This window comes from Protopterus annectens, chromosome 8.part0, assembly GCF_019279795.1.
Source record: "Protopterus annectens isolate FY-2018-M chromosome 8.part0, PAN1.0, whole genome shotgun sequence".
In the NCBI taxonomy this organism is placed as follows: Eukaryota; Metazoa; Chordata; order Ceratodontiformes; family Protopteridae; genus Protopterus; species Protopterus annectens.
Window position 1 is genome coordinate 1,324,228,791 of NC_056741.1, and position 24,392 is coordinate 1,324,253,182.

The following is a 24,392-nucleotide window of genomic DNA, read 5'->3' on the forward strand; positions in this document are numbered from 1 at the left end:
CGTCAGGCAGCCCTTCGGTCGGCCGGATTCCAAAGTCTGGGTCTGGCTTTGGCTGGTGTCGCACTTCACCTGACGTCATTGCGGCAGTTATTCGGGTATAAAGGCATCAGCCGACGCCATTTTCCTCAGTGTTTCTTGCCCCAGATGCCAGGTGCCCTCTTGGATGGCTAAATTTGGATAAATGCCAAAGTTTCCAAATAGTAGAGAGCAAACACACAAAATAAGCATGTATGTACATATATACAAACAAATACACCATAATAGATCCCCCCCAAGCTAGCTGAAGATTGGCAAATACCCTAGGAGTACCTCAGAGGGGAAGGAGGGTGGGTAATCCTGACTGCAGATGCATTCCTCTCGGACATCTACATTTATGGTAGGTACAAAACTGTACTATGTCCTTCAAGGATGCATCTGCAGTCTTTACAAATGGGTAGAATACCATAGCTAAACTAGGGGAGGAGGAAATGAGAAGAGATTATGGTGTAGTTAGGATCCCTTGCAAAACAGCAGTGGCAAAACCAGCACGGGATCTAGAGTATAGAGGTAAGTTATAATGCTTGGCAATGTATGCACGGAGGTCCAAGTAGCAGCCTCTATAATGTCCTTGGTAGCCACTCCTCGTAAGAAAGCTGTGGTAGTGGCTGTAGCCCTTGTGGAGTGAGGCCTGATGTACTCTGGAGTTTTCTTTCCATGGTAGGAGTAACAAAATCTAATACAATTTCCTATCCATTTGGAGATTGTCTGTTTAGAAATTGGTTTTCCTTCCTTTCCTGTTGCATATGCTACCAGAAGCTGGTCAGTTTTTCTATTGTTTTTGTCCTGTCCAGGTAGTAGCGTAATTGTCTGTGTACATCCAAGGTATGTAAGAGCCTTTCTCCCCTGTTCTGTGGGTTGGGGAAGAATGTAGGAAGGTGGATAGCCTGATTTAAAGAGACTCTGGATACCACCTTAGGCATAAATGTAGGATTTGTTCTCATGGACACTATCTTGATGGAAGATCAGGAAGGGTTGCACTGCCATTAATGCCTGTAGTTCAGAGACCCTTCTTGCTGAAGTTATTGCCAGCAGGAAAGCAGTCTTCCAGGATAAGTATTGTAATTCTGCTGTTGCTGCTGGTTCGAAAGGAGGAAGAGTCAGTTTTTCTAGCACAAAGTTCAAGTCCCATGCTGGTAATGGAGGTTTCCTGGGAGGTTTTACATTTTTAATTCCTCTCAGAAACTGTCTGAGCAGAGGATGCGAGAAGACAGGAGGATCCAAGCTGTATTCTGCTGAAACAGCTGATGCATGTATCTTGATGGAAGAATAGGACTGGCCTGTATGGTAGAGCTCCGCCAAGTACTCCAGGATGTTGGCTATGTTCACCAGTGTCACATCTTGCCCCTTTGCAGTACTCCAGATGAGATATCTTTTCCATTTTGCTGCATAATTCTTTCTTGTTGAAGGTCTACGAGCCTCCAGGATTATGTCTTTAACCCTTTGGGATAAATTTGGGTTAATTGCTGTTATGTAATGTTCCAGGCAGTTAGCTGCAGAGTTTTTAGGTTTGGATGCAGGATGTTGTAGTTGTTCTGTGTTAGCAGTAATGGGATCAGGGCAGTGTCCATATTTGTTCCCGGGACATGCTCCTCAGCAGTGGATACCAATGTTGTCTTGGCCAGTTTGGGGCTATCAGAATGATCCTTGGACGTTCCTCTTTGATCTTCAGAAGCACCTTGTGCATCAAAGGAAGTGGTGGGAATGCGTATGCTGTCAGGCTTTTCCAACTGAAAGAGAGGGAGTCCACCTTCCAAGCAAGTGGGTGGTAAGTCCTTGTGCAGAATTTCTTCAACTGGTGATTGAATGGGGATGCAAACAAGTCTATTTGTGGTAATCCCCATTTTCTTGTGATGGTTTTGAAGATGTCCAGATGCAGCATCCATTCGTGGGCATCTGTTGTAGTTCTGCTTAATATGTCTGCTAGAATGTTTTCCTTCCCTGGTACATAAATTGCCTGTAACTGAATGTTGTAGCTCAGAGCCACATCCCATAGGTCCAGTGCCAGCCGGCATAGAGGGTATGAGTGTGTGCCTCCCTGTTTGTTGATGTACCACATAACTGTGGTGTTGTCTGTCCTTATCATCAACTGGCCTTCTTGGAGAAAAGGTCTGAATGCCTGGATTGCCAATTTTACTGCCATCATTTCTTTTAGATTTATGTGCAGATGCAGCTGGTCTTGAGTCCATAGGCCTTGAATGCACTTGCCCAGCATGTGTGCCCCCCATCCGAGGTCTGAGGCATCTGTCGTGATGGTTTGTCTTGGTTGACTTTTGCAGAAGGGCAATCCTGTGTTTGATTGGCAGGCCTGAGCCCACCATAGGAACTCCTGTTTCAGGCATGGGATCATTGGAATTTTGGTTTCTAGGCTGTGCTTGTGCTGGGACCACAAATTCTTTAGGTACCACTGTAGCTTTCTCATATGCAGCCTGGCATGAGGAACCAGTATTATGCAGGATGCCATGAAGCCTAGAGCTTGCAGCACTTTTCTTGCAGTTAGATGGTTCTGCTTTGTTAATGCCAAGAAGTAGAGAGGAAGTTGCTCTTTCTTTTCTGCAGTTAGAAATGCCATTTGTTTTGATGTGTCCAGTTCTGCACCCAGAAAGGTTATTCTTTGGGATGGAATCAGCCTTGACTTTTTTGTATTTACTGTATATCCCAGGGCTTGCAGCAGGTAGATGACTCTTTGTAAGTCTTCTGTTAGTTTGTTTTGTTGTCCGCTTGTATCAGGCAGTCGTCCAGGTAGGGATAGATTTGAATTCCCTGAAGTCTGCAATGAGCGATTACTGATGCCAGGCATTTCGTGAACACTCTGGGCAGTAGATAAGCCAAAGGGCAATGCTGAGAATTGATAATGCTCTGATCCTGCAAGAAATCTGAGGTATCTTCTGCAAATTGGTCTTATGGGGACGTGCAGGTATGCCTCCTTGAGATCTAGAGTTACCAGCCAAGACTCCTTGCCCAGCATGGGAAGAAGCTGCTGTAAGGTCAGCATTTTGAATTTTGGAACAATGAGGAATGTGTTTAAAGTGGACAGGTCTAGAATAGGCCTCCATTTGTTTTCTTTTCTTGGTACCAGGAAGAGTCTGGAGTAAAATCCCTTTACTTGCTCCAATGATGGTACCTTTTCCACAGCTCTCATTCTTAATAGTTGAGATATTTGCTTTAGAGCTTCTGTCCTTTGAATAGGTGGTAGGTTTGGCATTCCTCTCTTTTCTGGTAGAGTATGGAAATGGAACCTGTAACCTTGGTCTATAGTTTGCAAAATCCATTTTTCTCTTGTAATGCAGTGCCAGTTTCTTGTAAATAAGGTTAGCTTTCTGCCTAAGGGTGCTTCTAGTTGTTCCCTGGTAGGCGGTGCCAGTGCCAAGTCACTGTGATTGAGTTGTTGTAGTGGTGGTGGCTGTATCCGTGCCTCGTTGGTTGTTACCCTGCCACCGGCGACCCCTGTAGGCACCCCTGGATTGGTTTCTGCCTCTAGAGCGCCTATTCCTGCCTCTTTGTGCCTTAGATTCCGGAAAGGACCAATTCTTGGAGGGCCAGTTCCTGCTAAACCTTGGAGGTTGAACTTGTAAGAAATCTTTCACTGTTTGCACAGATTTTGCTTTCTCTTCCATCTTTTTTAGTACCTGCTGTGCAGGGGAACCAAATAAATTGACCTTGTCCATAGGTGCACCCAAAAGCTTAGATTTGACATGGTCTGGTAATGCCTGTTCTTTCAACCATGCATGCCTCCTGATAACTGTGCCAGTCATGGCTGATCTAAAGGAAGCCTCCAGTGCATCATAGCCACATTTTAAAGAATGGTTACTAACCTGCTGTATGTTATGTACCATTTCTTGAACATACTTTTATCTAAAGATTCTTCAGAGGACAGCTTTTTAGTCAACTGGTCAAGCATAAACTCTTGATATTGAATCATATGAAATTGGCAGTTCAAAGCTCTAGCTGACAAAGTAGCAGAGGTGTAAACTTTTTTACCCCATCTCTCTAAGGACCTGGATTCCCTTTCAGAGGGGAGGGGGTTTTTAGAAGAAGTAGCGGCTACAGCTTTAGGACCCTGGGAGATAGTCTCTGGATCTGCAAAAGGAGCCTTATATAAGTGGTGATGAGTGTCCGGGACCCTGTAGTACCTATCGGGCTAAGGCTCCGGGACCCTGTAGTACCTATCGGGCTAAGGCTCCGGGACCCTGTAGTACCTATCGGGCTTAGCAGGAGCCGGAGGTAAAGAATCAGGAGCAGTGCAAGCATCATTAAATGCATCATCAACAACAGAAAGAACTGGAGGTATAGCTAAAGGCCTATGCTGTGGCAAATGTAGAAAGGTCCTAAGCCTTTTTCTAGAGTCTGAGAAATCTTGGCCCTGCCACTGAAATTGTTCCCTCATAGCATGCAAGGTTTCCCCAAAGGAAAATTCCTCAGGAGGAGAGGCTGAAGGGATGGACTCCTCAGCATCAGAGTCTTCGTAAGGAGAATAAGAAGCCTCAGGAGGGTCTGTATGTTCTGAGTCATCAGAGGAATCATCTGTGGATACTGGCTCAGGGGGCTCTGCTCTAGGCCTCATTTCTGGAGGAGGGAGAGAGGCCCTGTCTGGATGAGGCTGGGCTCCACGAATTAAAGAGATGAGATCCTCAGCCAAAGAAAGCATGTGGGAGCTGGTGCTGGGCCTGTGAGAAGGGGGCTTGGCAGGCACAGGTTTTGATGCTTTGGCTGCTTTAGCCCTGGCAAAGGCCTTAATAGACATAGCTGGAGGAGGCCTAGCAGCTCCACGTGCAGGGGTTGAAACATCCAGGGGAATGGTGTCTGATAAATCCTGTGAAACCGCAACAGAAGGTTGGATTTCAGAAGCCGTTTCTACCAGGTTAGAAGAGGCCTCGGTAGAAGGCATGTTATCGGCTGAAGAAAGCACCGCTTGGTTTGCTTAACCGCGGTTTCGGCCGAAACTGCAAGTGTCAGTCCTTTTCTTTGCGTTTTTTGGTAATTTGCGTAGTCGGAGGATCTGACGGCATAATGTAGGCAAAATCGGAGCCGAAAATCTGTTCAGCAAAGTCCGACCGACGTCTAAGCGTCCGTCGGTTAAAAGAAGCACAAGCTAGACAAGCTGCTACGTCGTGGTCTGGGCCTAAACAATGTATGCAATAGGAGTGGAAATCTTTATGAGGTATTTGTTTCCCACAAGATAAACAGTTATTAACTTTCTCTGACATCGGCTGAGGCAAGAAAGAGTCCCCAACGGGGTACTTAGCTTTATAGAAGTCTTCGAAGTAGTATTCGGTAGTAGTAATCTCTGGATCTGACCGACCGGCACTTGCGAACAGCTTCTGCTTCGGGCGCCACGCGGCAAGAAAGACTGAGGAAAATGGCGTCGGCTGATGCCTTTATACCCGAATAACTGCCGCAATGACGTCGGGTGAAGTGCGACACCAAACGAAGCCAGACCCAGACTTTGGAATCCGGCCGACCGAAGGGCTGCCTGACGACAGGACAACCCATTTGTAAAGACTGCAGATGCATCCTTGAAGGACATCTTGGTATTCTAGCGGGTAAAAATGTTGTGTCCACAGTGATCTGAGGAATCACTGGAATTTTCTCATGTGGAGTTTTGCCATCAGAACCAGAAGAATGGTCGAGGCCATGAATCCCAGCACCCTGAGGAACTCCCTGGCCGTGATGCGAGTCAAGGTGAGAAGGACGTGAAAGAAGGGCCTGCACCTTCTGAGGTGGAAGTGACACTCTCAAAATGTCTGTCTGGATTCGGCAACCCAGAAAAATGTAGCCCTGTGATAGCGTGAGGACTGACTTCCAGTAGTTGACGGTGGATCCTAGTTTTCAGAGAAGGGAAATGGTGGTCTCCAGGTTTTGTAGAAGAGTCTAGGACATTGGGGCCTGTAAGAGTAGGTTGTCCAGCTATGCAAAAATCCAGATGTGCAAAAGTCTGCAGTGTGCAATCACTGGAGCCAGGCATTTCGTGAATACCCTTGGTGCTGTAGAAAGACCAAAGGGCAAGGCAGAGAATTGAAAATGCCAGGAACCCACTGAAAAACATTAGAATTTCCTGAACATGGGGATGTGAAGTTCTGCATTTTTTATATCTACAGATGCCATGACTCCTTGAGGAAGGATAAAGGGGAAGAGAGGTTGGAGTGTCAATATTCTAAAGGTAGGAACCTTTAATGCTTAGGCTTTTTTTTCATTGCAGTAGAGATGATCCTATGCAACGTCAGAGGACCAGAAGGCGGCTTAAATTCAAATGTTTCTGACTGTATCTTTTCTCTTGCTTGAGTGCGAAGTACCTCCCCAAGACCCTCCCATACATTCAAACCTATGTTCCTCCATGACATCCTGAAGCCTGAAGTCGGACGAACCTCCGGGTTGACAAGCACCACAGGAGAAACATTTGACAGTGGAGGTGCAGTGGAAGCCGCAGGCTGAGGTTTCTTGGCCTTGTGCTTCACCATCTCGGCGTCGACCCAGAGGTACCCACCATATGCTTACCTAGCAACTTAAGCTGTTGGCTCTCTAAATATATAGCAAGAGATGAAAGCCTGCCTCTAAGGGTCTTTGGAACGAATGACTGTTAAATGCTACAGGACGTGTGGTTGTGGTTACAGCCTAAACAAAAGAAAAGTACAGTTTTGTACCTACCATAAATGTAGATGTCCGATAGGCATGCATCTGCAGTCCTTACAAATGGGTTGTCCTGTCGTCAGGCAGCCCTTCGGTCGGCCGGATTCCAAAGTCTGGGTCTGGCCTCGGCTGGTGTCGCACTTCCCCCGACGTCATAGCTGCAGTTATTCGGGTATAAAGGCATCAGCCAACGCCATTTTCCTCAGTGTTTCTTGCCCCAGATGCCAGGTGCCCTCTAGGAAGGCTAAATTTGGATAAATGCAAATGGTTCCAAACAGTAGAGAGCAAACAAAAAATAAGCATGTATGTACATATTTACAAACAAATACACCATAATAGATTCCCCCAGCTAGCTACAAGATGGGCAAATACCCTAGGAGTACCACAGAGGGGAAGGAGGGTGGGTAATCCTGATTGCAGATGCATGCCTATCGGATATCTACATTTATGGTAGGTACAAAACTGTACTATGTCCTTCAAGGATGCATCTGCAGTCCTTACAAATGGGTAGAATACCATAGCCAAACTGGGGGAGGAGGAGAAATAAGATTATGGTGTAGTTAAGATCCCTTGCAAAACAGCAGTGGCAAAACCTGCTCGGGATCTGGAGTATAAAGGTAAATTATAATGCTTGGCAAATGTATGCACGGAGCTCCAAGTAGCAGCCTCTAAAATGACTTTGGTAGCCACTCCTCGTAAAAAAGCTGTGGTAGTGGCTGTAGCCCTTGTAGAGTGAGGCCTGATGTTTTCTGGAGTTTTCTTCCCATGGTAGGAGTAACAAAATCTAATGCAATTTCCTATCCACTTAGAGATTGTCTGTTTTGAAATTGCTTTTCCTTCCATTCCTGTTGCATATGCTACCAGTAGCTGGTCAGTTTTTCTGTTGCTCTTGGTCCTGTCCAGGTAGTAACGTAATTGTCTATGTACATCCAAGGTATGCAACATTCTTTCTCCCCTGTTCTGTGGGTTGGGGAAGAATGTAGGTAGGTGGATAGCTTGATTTAAAGATACCCTGGAGACCACCTTTGGCATAAAAGTAGGATTAGTTGTCATGGACACTCTATCTTGATGGAAGATCAGGAAGGGCTGTACTGCCATTAATGCCTGTAGCTCAGATACCCTTCTTGCTGAAGTGATTGCAAGCAGGAAAGCAGTTTTCCATGACAAGTATTGTAATTCTGCTGTTGCTGCTGGTTCAAAAGGAGGTAGTGTCAACTTTTCTAGCACAAAGTTCAAGTCCCATGCTGGCAATGGTGGCTTTCTAGGTGGTTTTACATTTTTAATTCCTCTCAGAAACTGCCTGAGCAGAGGATGTGAGAAGACTGGAGGATCCAAGTTATATTCTGCTGAAATGGCTGATGCATGAATCTTAATGGAAGAATAGGACAGGCCGTTGTGGAAGAGCTCTGCCAAGTATTCCAGGATGTTAGCTATGTTTATCAGTGACACATTCTCTCCTTTTGCTGTACTCCAAATGAGATATCTTTTCCATTTTGCTGAATAATTTTTTCTCGTTGAGGGTCTGCGAGCCTCCAAGATAATGTCTTTAACCCTTTGAGATAAATCTGGGTTATTTGGTCTTATGCAATGTTCCAGGCAGCCAGCTGCAGTGTTTTCAGGTTTGGATGCAGGGTTTTGAAGTTGTTCTGTGTTAACAGCAAGGGAACTAGGGGCAGAGGCCATATTTGTTCCTGAGACATACTCCTCAGTAATGGGTACCAATGTTGCCTTGGCCAGTCTGGAGCTATCAGAATGATCCTTGGACGGTCTTCTTTGATCTTCAATAGCACCTTGTGCATCAAAGGAAGTGGTGGGAATGCATATGCTGTCAGGTTTGTCCAACTGAAAGAAAGGGAGTCCACTTTCCAAGCAAGTGGGTGGTACGTCCTTGTGCAGAATTTTTTCAGTTGGTGATTGTGTGGGGATGCAAATAAGTCTATTTCTGGTAGTCCCCATTTCCTTGTAATGGTTTTGAAGATGTCCGGATGCAGCATCCATTCGTGGGCATCCGTGGCAGTTCTGCTTAGGATGTCTGCTAGTATATTTTCTTTTCCTGGTACAAAAATTGCTTGTAACTGAATGTTGAAGCTCAGTGCCACATTCCAGAGTTCCATTGCCATCCGGCATAGAGGGTATGAATGTGTGCCTCCCTGTTTGTTGATGTACCACATAACTGTGGTGTTGTCTGTCCTTATCAGCAGTTGACCCTGTCGAAGAAATGGTCTGAATGCCTGAATTGCCAGTTTTACTGCCAGCATTTCCTTTTGATTTATGTGTAGGTGCAGCTGGTCTTGAGTCCATAAGCCTTGTATGCACTTGTCCAGCATGTGTGCCCCCCAACCGAGGTCTGAAGCATCTGTTGTGATGGTCTGACTTGGTTGAGTGCTGTGGAAGGGCAGTCCCTTGTTGGTTTGACAGGCCTGAGCCCACCATTGGAATTCTTGCTTCAGGCATGGAATTATTGGAATTTCGGTTTCTAGGCTGTGCTTGTGCTGAGACCATAAATTCCTTAGGTACCACTGTAACTTTCTCATATGTAGTCTGGCATGTGGAATCAATATTATGCAGGATGCCATGTAACCGAGAGCTTGCAGGACTTTTCTTGCTGTTAGCTGGTTCTGGTTTGTTAATGCCATGAAGTAGAAAGGGAGTTGCTCCTGTTTTTCTACTGTCAGGAATGCCATTTGTTTTGATGTGTCCAGATCTGCACCCAAGAAGGTTATCCTTTGGGATGGTATCAGCCTTGACCTTTTTATATTCACTGTGTATCCCAGGGCTTGTAGTAGATGAATGACCCTTTGCAAATCTTTTGTTAATTTGATTTTGTTGTCCGCTTGTAACAGGCAGTCGTCCAGGTAAGGGTAAATTTGAATTCCTGAAGCCTGCAATGAGCAATTACTGATGCCAGGCATTTCGTGAATACTCTGGGCAGTAGATAAGCCAAAGGGCAATGCTGAGAATTGATAATGCTCTGATCCTGCAAGAAATCTGAGGTATCTTCTGCAATTTGGTCGTATGGGGACGTGCAGGTATGCCTCCTTGAGATCTAGAGTTACCAGCCAAGACTCCTTGCCCAGCATGGGAAGAAGCTGCTGTAGGGTCAGCATTTTGAATTTTGGAACAATGAGGTATGTGTTTAAAGCGGACAGGTCGAGAATAGGCCTCCATTGGTTTTCTTTTCTTGGTACCAGGAAAAGTCTGGAGTAAAATCCTTGCCCTTGTTCCATAGATGGTACCCTTTCTACAGCTCTCATCCTTAGTAAGTGAGTTATTTGTTCTAGAGCTTCTGTCTTCTGATTTGTAGGTAGGTTTGGCATTCCTCTCTTCCTTGGTAGAGTATGGAAGTGAAACCTGTAACCTTGGTCTATTGTCTGTAAAATCCATTTGTCTCCTGTGATGTAATGCCAGTTTACTGAAAATAAGGCTAGCTTCCCGCCTAAGGGTGCCTCTAGTTGTTCCCTGGTAGGCGGTGCCAGAGCCAAGTCACTGTGATTGTCCTGTGGAAGTGGTGGTGGTGGCTGGATCTGTGGCTGTACCTCGCTGGTTGTTAGCCTGCCACTGACGTCCCCTGTAGGCACCTCTGGATTGACCCCTGCCTCTTGAGCGCCTATTCCTGCCTCTGAGCTCTGGAGGTGTCTGGAAAGGACCAATTCTTGGAAGGCCAGTTCCTGCTAAACCTTGGAGGCTGGACCTGCAAGAAATCCTTGACTGTCTGGACAGATTTTGCTTTCTCTTCCACCTTCTTCAGCACCTGCTGTGCAGGGGAGCCAGACAAATTGAGCTTATCCATGGGAGCATCTAGGAGCTTTGATTTAACATGGTCTGGTAAGGACTGTTCTTTTAACCATGCATGTCTTCTGATCACTGTGCCAGTCATGGCTGATCTAAAGGAAGCCTCCAGTGCATCATAGCCGCATTTTAAGGAATGATTACTGACCTGCTGAATGTTATGTACCATTTCCTGTACAGATTTTTTGTCTAATGGCTCATCCGAGGACAGTTTTTTAGTTAACTGGTCTAACAAATTCCTGAAACTGAATCATGTGGAATTGACAGTTCAAGGCTCTAGCTGAAAGAGTAGCAGAAGTGTAAACTTTTTTACCCCATCTCTCTAAGGCCCTAGATTCCCTTTCAGAGGGGAGGGGGTTTTTGGTAGAGGTAGCTGCTACAGCCTTGGGTCCCTGGGAGATAGTTTCGGGATCTGCAAAAGGGGCCTTATACAAATGATAATGTGTGTCCGGAACCCTGTAGTACCTATCGGGCTTAGCAGGGGCCGGAGGAAGAGAATCAGGAGCAGTACAAGAATCATTAAAAGCATCATCCACAACAGTAAGTACTGGAGGAATGGCTAAAGGCCTATGCTGTGGCAAATGCAAAAAGGTTCTAAGCCTTTTCCTAGAGTCTGAAAAATCCTGGCCCTGCCATTGAAATTGTTCCCTCATAGCATGCAAGGTTTCCCCAAAAGAAAATTCCTCAGGCGGAGAGGCAGAAGGAATGGACTCTTCTGCATCAGAGTCCTCATAAGGAGAAAAAGGGGGCCTCTGGAGGGTCTGAATTATCTGATTCATCAGAGGAGCCATCTGAAGAAACTGGCTCAGGGGGCTCCCCTCTAGTCCTCTTCTCTGGAGGTGGGTGAGAGGCCCTGTCTGGATGTGGTTGGGATCCCCGGATCAAAGAGATGAGATCCTCTGCTAGACTAAGCATTTGTGAACTAGAACTGGGCCTGTGAGAGGGGGTCTTAGCAGGCACAGTTTTGGTAGTTTTTGCTGCTTTAGCCCTGGCAAAGGCCTTAATCGACATGGATGCAGGAGGCCTAGCAGCTCCACGTGCAGGGGTAGAAATATCCAAAGGGATAGTATCTGATAAATCCTGTGAACCTGCAGGAGCAGGTGGGATTTCAGTAGCAGATTCAGCCAAGCTGGATGAGGCCTCGGTAAGTGGCAAGCTTTCGGCCGAAGGAAGAACCGTGGACTCGGTTTCAGCCGAAACACTTGCGGTTGGCTTAACCGCGGTTTCGGCCGAAACCGCGGACCGCGAGTGTCGGTCCTTTTCCTTGCGTTTTTTAGAAATTTGCGTAGTCGGAGCATCCGATGGCATAATGTAAGCAAAAGCGGAGCCGAAAAACTCTTCAGCAAATTCAGACCGACATCTAAGCGTTCGTCGGTTGAAAAAAGCACAGGCTAGACAAGCTGCTACGTCGTGGTCTGGGCATAAGCAAGGTAAGCAGTAAGAGTGGAAATCTTTATGAGGTATTTGTTTCCCACAATTTAAACAGTTATTCACTTTTTCTGACATCGGCTGAGGCAAGAAAGAGTCCCCAACGGGGTACTTAGCTTTTTAGAAGTCTTCGGTACTTGTAGTAGTAATCTCTGGTTCTGACCGACCGGCACTTGCGAACAGCTTCTGCTTCGGGCGCCACGCGGCAAGAAAGACTGAGGAAAATGGCGTTGGCTGATGCCTTTATACCCGAATAACTGCAGCTATGACGTCGGGGGAAGTGCGACACCAGCCGAGGCCAGACCCAGACTTTGGAATCCGGCCGACCGAAGGGCTGCCTGACGACAGGACAACCCATTTGTAAGGACTGCAGATGCATCCTTGAAGGACATCACTAAGAATGGCTGTCCTTATGTGGAATTTGTCTTCCAAACTGACATTTGCCCTTCTTGGATGACATAGCTAAACCAGTAGTAGGAGAAAATATTCCCCAACGGGGCACTTATATGGCAAAAGGCTGAAGTCGGAAACGTTGAAACAATCAGACCGACAGTTGGAACAGCGTTCTGACTGGTGGCAGAAAAATTCTGAGGATGGTACGTGTGTATGTCACTTTTATGACCTACGTCCGACAACAGCCTACATGTGATGTCTCATGTACCCTACAGTAGTATAAGACTTTTGTATACTGGCCGATGTCGGGTCACCTTCAGGCAGGAGAGCCCTCAGGTTAAGAATACTGCAGCAAGTGAACAGAAGGACATTTACAGTGATTCCTGTGGGCAAACTAGTAGCTACAAGTTCTGCTACATCATTATTTGTGGGAACTCTTCTTGCTTTGAGCTATCTGCATAAGCAGAACTTCTGCATTACTACCGACAATGACTCCACCTGGGATAGGTCAGTGCTGGTGCAATGATGCATGATTCTAACCATTCCTAGAAGTCACTGGTCCTCTCCTGCCTCAGTAGCTGTAACTCTAACCTGGAAAGGATCGGACTGGAGTACCTGAAACTTCACTTAGTGTCATTTCCCAAGATGCTTACTACTGCTTTGATCCCACGGAAGAAGGCTGGGAATGCAGCAGCTCTGTGTTCAACATATTCAGACCACTCCTTTCACACCAACTAGAAGTCCTCCTTGGATATTTAATACTTTTGATGTTGTACAGTTAAAAACCCACAGTTCCATTTTTCAGACTGGTCAAAGGGCAACAAAACACATTTGCAGTGAAAAGATCACAGTACTTCTGGCTGCAAATAAAACAAATGTATGACTAAGGTAATATGTTGTTTAAAATGTTATCACTGTTCTTTCTTGCAGTAGCATGCAACATTGATAAAATTCCGCTCAGTGAAGGTTCGTCACCACACCAAAGCAGATTCTTTCCAAACTGTATTCTACCCCATACATAAATAAGTACCAAGTACCATCACACATGGCAGTGTCGTATACCTGTATGGAACAATCTTCTGGCACATCTGCAGGGCCTATTGTCAGGACATACTGCTATCCTGTAACTGCCTTTATTTTAGTCCAGCCTTCAGAGTAACAAGATTCCACTGCTTAACTCCACTACCTGCTCAGCAATATAAATATGCTGTAACAATGCAAAAGAGGAGGGGACACTCTTGCTCTGTTAATTCAGTATGCTAACTATACCATGTCATCCAGTGACAAGGAACTGATGTACTAAGCCTTTACAATGCTACATCAAGTTATTCTATGGATTAGACTTTTCAGAAAGGAATTTTTTCTTTTTTTTTTTTACACAAAATACCAAATTCTCACCTTAGGGTCTTAATAGTGCACTCCTTGTCCAGCAGCAGGCGCTTAAACTCCACACAGGCTTCGGGACCTAGGGTATTCCTCTGCAAACTGAAACAGAATTAGAATATGAGGAGGAAACCTACAAGGTTTGAAGCTAGTACGCATTCAGATTCCCTACACATTAAGTATTTATTAATTTCTGAAACAAAGGTTCAAATAAGCGTGGTACAATATGCACGTTTTTTGTGGTTTAATTCTCTTCTTATAAACCATTAATACCTTCACTTCTACCCCGTACACTCAATTTTCAAAGCAATAAGCTAGTAAATGTCTGCAGAACAGCTGAGCTCTTGTCAAAGAGACAAAGTGTTCTTCATAGTGGCAGAAACTCATGATGAAAGAGGGTACTAGAACGTACGCATTATTATTATTATTATTGGCGTATTAGAAAGCCAACTGAAAAGGAAAGCATCAGCAAGCATTTCAAGACAACGGCCCTTTCCTAATGGAAGGACAAAAAGAAAACAAGCCAAGACTAGTGCCTGACTGACTTCTGAAAAGGGTTATATGTTCAGTATGCGAGGATTTCCAACATACATGCAGAGGATAAGAAGATACTAACTGGCCTGTAATCTGTGAATATATACCACTTACTAATGCAACAAACTTACTTTAACCAGCAATGCAACATTGCTTTATCCAGTGATGAAACAAAACAGATATCAACTCAGACAAGTTCTATCAAGCATGTAAGGACCATCCAAGGAAGGCCAACTCTCTTCAGCACAATACAGAAGAATTTAGGGCAGGATGTCCATGGCAAAATGAAGTACAAAGGTAGTGACTTGGCAGTGGTACACAGTAGCACAACAAATGGGCAGGAACGCATCTCGGGGAATGTGAACGTGATTTAGAAAATTAATAATTAACAGGGAATACAGAATTAGGAAAAATCTACAGACAGCTATCAACAGGAAAGGCTGGAAATTTTGTAGTGGTATGGGGCAAGAAGAAAAGCTGAAAGAACTTGGCAAATACACTTCAGCAATAGGGCATGACATGAACTAAATGTACCATGAGTAACAGGTGAGAAACAGTTAAGCAGGAAGGGAGGGGGAACATAGAAGTAACAAGCATTCAGATCTGAATGAAGAAAGCATTTTATCTACATATGTATTAATGTTCAGAGGGTGATGAGACCCTAAAGCAAGTTGCCAGAAAGACTGGTAGAACACAAATCAACACAGAGATGCAGGGAATCTTGGGACTGGTGGAAGATGGGGGGCAAGGAAGAGAAATGGCAGTTCCACAGCGAAGCTGAGTCTAACGGAACAGACCACTACTCATTTTCTATGGCTCATTCCTATGCAACACGCAGCAACAACAAACCTCAACCAACTTAATAACTCAATGGCTACAGCTTCTGGCACAAAATTTCTAGTTATGTTATAAATTAAAGTGGCAAAGGTACAAAACGTCTATCCCCGCATACACCATTGAGTTATGTAGCAAAACACTGGCACTAGAAAAGCTATGGCTATAGCTTAATACATAAAACTATTCAGTGCCAAGAATGGCATGGTTCCATAAAGGAAACTACAAGAGGTCAACACCATAACATGATGGCTACAAAGCCATGCATACTATCTTGTAAACACAGTATCTGGGTCATCACCTTTGATTCACAAAATAATCTTGCTGGTTAAAAAAAAAAAAAAAAAAAAAGAAGGCAGACGGAAACAAAGTAGATGATGGGTGTCAGAGAACTGTATGGGGGGGGGGGGGGGCAAAAGGAAGGATGTATGCTAATTCCTTCTAATTATCCTTTATGAACATATTAAGAACCCCCCCCCCCAAGGAAGGGTATGGTAGGTTGATGGCAGAACAGTACTAGACACTCAACATGATTTCTGATAAGTGGCCAAAGCTAAAGGATCAATTCAAGATACTGAGTCACATTCTTTAAGTGTTAGTACAGGGGAAATGTTAGAAAGCTTCCAATTTTTGGACAGAAAGCATAATGATTCTTTAAACTAAAGGGTAAAGAGTGAGGACAGGCAGAAGATGATACAGAAGTATTCCATTAAACTGCAGCAGGGGATCCTTTTAAGCATAAACGATACCCAGATAGTGGGGTCAATTTCTGCGGTGAAAGAGTGCAATCCAGTAGAAACAGAGATAGTTTTTATTCACTGAACTGAATGTAGTTGCCTCATATAATCTTTGCAGTAAGAGCATGCAGGAAAGAACTTTTCTGCACAACTCAGTATTGCCTGGAGGGGATTCACACACATCTTAACAGATGGCCACTGTTGCAGGTATTGTAACTATCAGTGGTTTCATACAAGGCACAGATACAAGGGTGCTGGCTGGTCATGCTTGTAATAGAAGTATGCAAAGTCCAAGGGTCCTGCAGAAAGAACTGCGCATACTTTCCTTCTTTCCCGATGTGTATACATGTGTAGTATGTTAGTGTGGAGGTGGGAATTTTGTTTCCTACCATGGCTGCTGCTGTGGCAACACACACACACTGCTGTCCCTTCTTGAAGCCACCCTCCCACAACATACCTGCTGCATATAGACCTTCTACAGCAACAGTCAACTTCCTGATTCAGGGCACTAAAACAACACTGCACTACAACGTCACCTTTTTAAACCTACTCATTAACATTCTGTATCAACATTTTAGCTGTTCTGAAACAAACAGTTCACTTATCTGAGTCATGCCATTTATCAAATATGGTTACTTGTAGCCATGAAAAAATTCTTAAAAAAAAAAAAAAAAAAAAAAGTCAAAGGGCCTTACTTCACATTCACACAGTGACGCAGCAATGGAATCAGGGCCTTCAGTGCCTCTGTGGTGAGATTGGAGGAGCTCATATCTAATTCTTCCACTACATGATTGCAGCAGCTCAGCACAGAACTCAAGATGAAACATTTCAGAAAGGTCATCCGGGAAGAGGACAGATTTATACGCTTCAAGGATTTGACAACCTCACATGTGAAGTGTGGATTCTGAAACTCGTACAAGAAAAAAAAGAAGTCCATCAGTTCTGAGGAAGGCAGCTTTTTCTGACTGTTTGTAATGAGATGATTCTTGAGGGCCTTTGTGATTTCATGAACTGCAAAGTTGGGGATTGTGCAGCCAAGATGATCCAGAAGATTCCGGTTGTCTTGTGACAGCAGCCCCCCCATGAACATTGGAAACAGTTCAAATGCTTCAATATGCTTTTCCTCTCCAGTGGAAGACACAGGGCCCTCCACCCCAAGAACGCTAGCACTGATCTGATCCAACACATCATCATTCTGTTCCTCCTCCTCTTCAAACATCTCCACTGCCACTGTGCGTGCAATCCTGCTTTTTGACTTACCACCAAGCTTCCCATACAGCCGTGGAAACATTCTTAACAAGTTTAGTAAAGTGAAAAGACGAAGAGGAAGATATTTAGCTAAGATGTTGAGAAGGGCTGAAAGGTCTTCACTTGCCTTTTGTATCACTTCAGATACATCTTTTCCAATACGTTGGAGGGTGGTCCGTCTCTCATCTAGGACAATGTGCATCGCAGCCAAATACTCTTGCATGGCAGGGATGTTGAAAACAAACCTTTCTTCTCTCTGCTGGACACAAGGAGTTAAGAAAAAACTGAAAACATCACTTCTAAAAATGTTCAACTGGTTCAGCTCCTGTTCAGTCTTCATCTCCACCTCAAGGTATTCGCGAAGGTCTTCCTCTGAAAAAGATGTCTTTTTCTGTTTGATCCCTTCATATGCTAGCCTGCCAACTGTTTTGGCCACATAGCGCACAAGTGACATCTGATCTGGACTGGAGCTGTCCAGAATCTCTCCACCAATATTTGTATACAAAAAGGTAGTGTACATACCAGTGAGTGTGCCAAGAGGTACTGAAGGACTGCTGAAATGCAAGAAGCGCAGCATTGCAGAGATTAGCCAGCAGTAGGATGGCAAAAAGCAAGTCACTGCCAACTGATTTTGTCGCTCTAAATTACGGTACAACATTTCCATATGATTTTCTGTATCACAAATTCCATATTCAGACTGCTGCAACACGTCCATGAAGTACATCTTCTGCCGCTCAGTGTCAGAGAAACCATAAATCTGGGCACACAGGCCTATGTAAGTGCTAGGAATCTGCTCCAGTGCTGAAGGTCTCATTGTGATGAGTACATTCACCTGCATGTTTAAAAGATGAACAAATGATAAAAGTGAACTACTACTTTCACAGCAACAAAATATTTCTGTAGTACCTTTAATGTCTCCCCACCACCATCTTAAAACAGGATTAATGAGGCTACTATCATGAAGCACTTGGTTAATGTCTCCAAGATCTTATTGTGAAATTCATGCTTTTAGCCTTGTCACAGTAGGAAAAGACACTCTGCCATGAGCTTATCACAGCTCTTACAGCCTCTTACACTGACTGTCTACATGACAGGAACCAGTTCACCTCTCAAGCTCTGTTGCACCTAACAAGTGTAATAAGGGAATATGCCTTAGGAAGTCATGAATGCACCTACCACACTCACTATGCAATTTGTATGCTCCTAGCTGTGATACAAGTGCCATACTGCTGATGGCACCGACCCTTCTGCAATGCTGCTGAAAAGGATTCTTCTGGAGTGCAGGAAACACCTCTGACTAGAAGAAAACAGGATCAGGATGCAGTATTCCACAACAGAGATTGGCTTGCAACATGTGGAATGTGCTTTTTTTCTCACTATACCTTTCAGTGGCAGTATTTGCTTTTTGCACTGTACAAGACATGAAGGTGTCTTCCCATGTAGTATCTCAATGATAGCAGCTCCTTGCTGTTACATCCAAAGGCATTCTTTGTGGTATAATTACCACAACAAAAGCAGCTATTCTTGGTTGCAATAAAAAAGCGTATTGCAATTTGCAGACTATAGGAAACAAGCGCAAACACTAAATGTACATGTAGCACAGATGTAGCAGTATGCCAGATGTTCATCAGCCTATCTTCTCAAAGGAGCTGTCTAGCCTCTTTCTAATAATGGCTTGCTGGTCTTTTAGAAGACATAATGCTCCTATGATGAGATGTTGTGAAGAGAAAAAGAACACAATGACTTTAGGAAACAGTCTTCAATGATACTAAATGTCAAGTACCCCCCTCCCTGGAACAGTCTAACCCAGCCCATGTCCACTTCTACATCCATCCATCCACAATTCCTTTTTCCCATTTTTGGGAAATGTGTCACTTCACTAGTGACAATCATCTGCTGCCAAGGTTTACACCGCCAGTTGGTTAGCCCTTCCATGGTTGTTCTTCCACACCACACACTTGCATGCACACTCACACCTATGGCCAATTTACAGTGTCCTTTCCACTTGCAGTATGTCTTTGGAATGTGGGAGGAAACCGGAGCACCCAAAGGAAACCCACACAAACACAGGGAGGGGCATACAGACTCTGCACAGAAGGCGCCCCAGCCAAGAATCGAACAGGAGGACCTCTTGTTGTGAGGCGACAACACTATCTGCTGCACCACTGTGCTGCCCCATGTCCAAGACTACCTATAGTCCTAAAAAATAATACTAAGGTACTAAAACTTGTCAGATATATTTAGGAAGCACGGCTAGGCTTAAAAAGCCCCTTGGTGTTGTTAGCAAAGTAATCACCTATGAACCTAACTTAAAGGTAAACAACTGACAACCCCAGGCTATGGGTAAATTTTGACTGACAAATCTGACAGAAACACGAGACACAATCTACTGACAGCAATGTCTGACAATCTAAATTGTGGGAGTGCTGATGGCAATGAAAACAGGATAAATACAGCAGGATGGCAACTGATCTAATTTAGCCAGATATGTTCATTGTGCAATTAATAACTACAAAAAAGAACCTATCAGGAGTAACTTAATTAAAAGGAAAACTCACACTAGTGCTAGCAATCATTCATTACTCGTGAAATTGTCAGCTGAACAAATGTAGCCTGAAAAATGCATAATTCAGTTAACACTGTGCCTCATTTTTGGCAGGCTTAGAACTTTTACAGTCTTATCTCTGTGCACATATTTGACCAAGTAGCACGTGAGCTAACAACCATTTTGTTGCCTTGTAAAAAATGAGCTAGCATTGCCTGTTTTGCTGTCTACTTAATCCCTACATTTCATTACACCTAATATGCAGTAAACCAAGTCCTGAAAATAAAACAAGTGATATTCCTGATGATGGCAGCAGAAACTATCTGCTTAGGACAGACTGAATTGTAAAATCTGTACAGAATGATAAAAAAAAGAAATGCTTGCCTATTCGCCCTTTAACTGCCCTCATCACAAACTAAGATATACCAGCAGCCTTTAGGGAGGCCCGCGATATATTCAGTCTTTTGTTTGATCCTGAATTACTTCAATATTGAGCTAACCCATTTTCTCTCTCTCCTTCTCATAAAACATCTAAAGCTGTCAAATACTGTTACTCAGTGTATGTCTCTCTCTCCTAATCAGCAATCTTAGTTTAATTGCTAAAATTAATCTTATCTATTATTTTCTTTTTCTCCTTACAGTATCTAAACCAATTATCTGGAAACAGCCACAACAATTGCCCGAGCACACCTAAAACAAGCAGAAGAAGAAAGTGTGCAGAGAACTGACCTTGCAGCAGTCAACCCTTCCTCACTCCAGATAACTAGCTGAACAACATCAAAAAACCCTTCTATGGATTAAATTTATGTCTCTCTCACAAGGACTTTGCATTGCAAAACACAATGGAACTAACAACTTAAATGTGGCTTGTTATAGAAGCCAATATGATAACATAGCTAACACAGATGATATTTTGTTAGTGGCAAGGCCGCTAAAGTGTGGACTTCGCTGGAAGACCAAACCCTACCTAGTTGTATCTGTCCCTCCTTAACGTTTCTGCCTGAACAGAGAAGCACTACTACTGTGTAACCTTAGCAAGATCAGTAGAGGATTTCCTACAGAAAAAAACACTAAAATCTATCCCAGAGTGCGAAATCCTATAAACGGCAGTAATATAGTCAAGTGAGACATGTAAGGCTAACAATCAAGTTTATTACTGTTTTGTACTTACAGAAAGCTTTTTCACCAGTTAGCAGTTTCCAACTGAAAGTAAATGCTCATTCTGTACATTATCCAATTGTTTTTGGAGGAAAGAACTGCCCCAGGGACTAGAACATGGTCAACTTTCTCTTGTTACATTCATGCTTGTTTCACTTCCCTACCTTAACCCAGTTGCCATCCGCCTCCTCCTACTCCACATTTATAACCATAGGTTCACAGATGTATGCTAGGATAACAACCACTAGTTCCCTTAAAAGCCTACCTATGCAACACAAATGTAGCCCACAAATTTGATTTATATTTGATTTATATGGGTGATTTACTGACTGCGTCTATCTATCACAGACACAAGAGCCAAGTTGCACAACAACATATGTACTTCATACACATCTCACATCCATATAAACAATAACGAATCAAAGGAACTCTGCAGGTGACAACCTAACCTCCAAATCCTCCAGGCAGGGGGAAGGTGGGAGGGTAAGTAAGAATGTGAGGCGAGATAGACCACATACATCGAACGTTATGGTGAGTACAAAACTTCTTGATGTTATGTGGTCCTATCTCGCCTACATTCTTACCCGTGGGACAGCGTCCCTAGCACCTACATCCTGGGTGGCTCATAGGAAAATACTCCTGAGAACTGTGGAGCCAAAGGAAGATCTGCCCCTGGAGACCATGTCCAATTTGTAATGAGAAACAAAGGTGTGAGGAGAAGCCCAAGTAGCTGCAGCACATATATCATCCATTGACAATCTAGCTTGATAGGCTGTGGATGTAGAAACAGCCCGCGTAGAATGTGCCTTGACTGGAAATGGCAAATTTTTACCTCCTGCCTAACGGATGAAAGCGATACAACTGGCAATCCATCTAGACAGCGTGACCTTGGATACCGGAGAACCCAATCGGTTTTCCGAAAAGGAGACAAAGAGTTGGTCAGATTTCCGGATATCTTTTGTCCGGTGTGGATAGAAGCGTAACTGTCTATGTACATCCAACTGGTGAAATCTAAATTCTGCCTTGTTAGAAAAGTGGGGGAAGAACACCGGCAGTTCAATGGACTGATTCATGTTAAACACGGAAGCCACTTTAGGAAGGAACAAGGGGTTTTGGTCTAAGAGAGACCCTATCTTTATGGAAGATCAAATATGGGGGTTTGATGGAGAGGGCTTGAATTTCCGAGACCCACCTTGCTGAAGTGACTGCTGTTAAGAATGCTGTTTTCCATGTTAAGAATTTTAATTCACAGGTAGCTGCAGGCTCAAATGGTGGTAAAGTAAGGGCTTGAAGAACAAAACTGAGATCCCAGGGCATGGACAGGTTCGGACACTGGGGGACGAAGCAACAGGGTACCTTTAAGGAATGCTTTGCATAGTCTGTGTGCCATAAGACTAGGTTCATTCGCTACGTGGAAATTAGATATCGCTGCCAGCTGAACTTTGATGGTGGCTGATGCGGACCCCTGATAGGACAGCATAGACAAGAACTCCAGAACTGAATCTATTGGAGCTGTGTAAGGATCATTGCCTCTAGTATGAGCCCAGATAGAGAACCTTTTCCATTTGCTAGAGTAAATCTTTCTAGTGGATGGCTTATGAGAGGACGATAATATATGGACCACTTCTGGTGAAAAATTATGATGTCTGACTAGCGATGGAAGTGGAGTAGCCAGGCTGTCAACCGGAGTGTCCTCAGAGAGGGGTGGAACTGTCCCAACATGTGTTAGTAAATCTAGCAGAGGGTCCAGAATCCAAGGAGTGTCCACAATGTATGGTTGAAGAAAGGGGAACCATACTTGACGAGGCCAGTGTGGGGCAATCAGAATCATTCTGCTTCCCAAGGATTGCGCTTTCTGAATCACCCTTGTGAGAAGGGGAAATGGAGGGAAAGCATAAAGCAGACCGGAGGGCCAATCGTGGACCAGAGCGTCCCTGGGCGATTCCCCCTGTGGGGGGATCAGCGTGAAGTAGTTGCTGCATTTCGCATTGAGGGGGCTGGCAAAAAGGTTGCAGCAAGGCTGACCCCATCTGCTGATCACTCTGCAACCAGGCGATTCAGGGACCAATCATAAGGCATAAATATCGCTCTGCTTAGCCTGTCCGCTATTACATTGGACTTCGGCAGAATGTGCATTGCCACCAGAAACCGTTGGGAAGCTATTGCCCAATGCCACACTCGCATAGCCTCTCTGCATAAGGGGTAAGACCGGGTTCCCCCTTGCTTGTTGAGATACCACACTACTGACATGTTGTCTGAGTATATCGCAATAGTCCCTAGAGGAAGAACTTCCTCCTGCTGAGATAATGCCCCACCAACCCATCTGGGAAGCATCCGTGGTCACCGTGGCAACAGGGACAGGAGGAACGAAGGGCTTTCCCCCGTTCAAATTGTTGGTGCACAGCCAACAACGGAGGTCCTGCTTGCACCTGTCTGTAAGATGGGATGAGATAGTGGGAGTCTTTAGAGAGACCATTGGACAAAGAGGAGCCATTGAAGAAGTCTCATGTGTAATCTCGCTAGAGGGACCCACATGATAGTTGCCGTCATGGTCCCTAGGAGTTGTAGAACCAGTCTTGCTTTCGCTTGTCTCAGGGGCATCAGCATGTGTATTTGTTGTTGCAATACTGTGATCCTTTCCTGAGGGCAATAAGGCAGATTTTTCCCAGTTTATTGTTATGCCAAATTGGTGACCCAGACTGATGGCAGCGTCTCTGGTCTGAACTAGTTGATGCCTGGTGGGGGCGGTAAGGAGCCAGTCGTTCAGGTACGGAAACACCTGGAATCCCTGACGTCTCAAGTGAGCCGTCACCACTGCCATACATTTGAACACCCTGGGGGCTGTGGTGAGACCAAAGGGCAGGGCTCGAAACTAGAAGTGACTGGCTCCCAGCCAGAAGCGTAGGTGACTCCTGGATGCTCTGTCCATTTTGACATGGTAGTAAGCATCCTTGAGATCGATGGAGCACATCCATATTTCCTCTCCCAACAATGGGAGAATAGATTGCAGTGTGACCATACGGAACTTAGACTTGTGTATGTAGTTGTTGAGTTGACTGAGCTCTAGTATGGGTCTCAGGTCCCCTGTTCTTTTCGGCACCAAAAAGAATCTTGAGCAAGTCCCTAATCCGATTTGGTCTAAGGGGACTTGTTGGATGGCTCCTTCTTCTAGCAGCTGAGAGACCTCTGTGGCTGCTTGATCCCTTTGACTGGGTAGAACGTCTGGGATTTTCCTTATTGGCGGAGGTACTGAAGAGAATGGGATGAGGCAACCTCCGGAAATTATCCTGAATACCCATAGGTCCTGAGTAATGCTCTCCCAGGCTTCCGGATATAAGGAAATTCGACCCCACGACTGGCTCCGGATAAGTGCAGCCGGGCACACCCTCAGGAATGAGAGTCTGGAGAGCCACGGAAGGAGCAACAGTTTCCGGAATTGCGGGGGGCCCCCTCTGTCTCTGGGGGCGACATCTCCCTGAGTAACCCCCCCTCCCCTGCCTCTGGAGGGGGGTTCACCTTGTGTGGCAGGAAAAAACCTCTGTGATTTCTTGAACCACATCCCCCCCGCTGAGACTTAGGATAAGGCCTAGAAGGAAGGGAAAAACGGACCCCTACAGCAGACAGGGTCTTTCCCTCTTGCTCGCACCTGGTGAAGGTGTCTTTCACTTTGGTCCCAAACA

At 44.8% G+C, this 24,392-nt stretch overlaps 1 protein-coding gene across 4 annotated transcripts in view; it reads right to left on the reverse strand.

Annotated features, from left to right (window-relative positions):
• The window catches only part of NLRX1 (NLR family member X1), a 498,840-nt gene that overhangs the window by 165,466 nt on the left and 308,982 nt on the right, over nucleotides 1-24,392 (reverse strand). For all 4 annotated transcript variants that reach the window (XM_044080859.1, XM_044080860.1, XM_044080861.1 and 1 more), the window contains 2 exons: nucleotides 16,457-17,841; nucleotides 13,672-13,758 (listed from right to left, as the gene is read on the reverse strand). In XM_044080859.1, coding sequence (XP_043936794.1) covers nucleotides 13,672-13,758; nucleotides 16,457-17,841 — 1,472 coding nt within the window. The remainder of the gene's footprint in view (nucleotides 1-13,671; nucleotides 13,759-16,456; nucleotides 17,842-24,392) is intronic.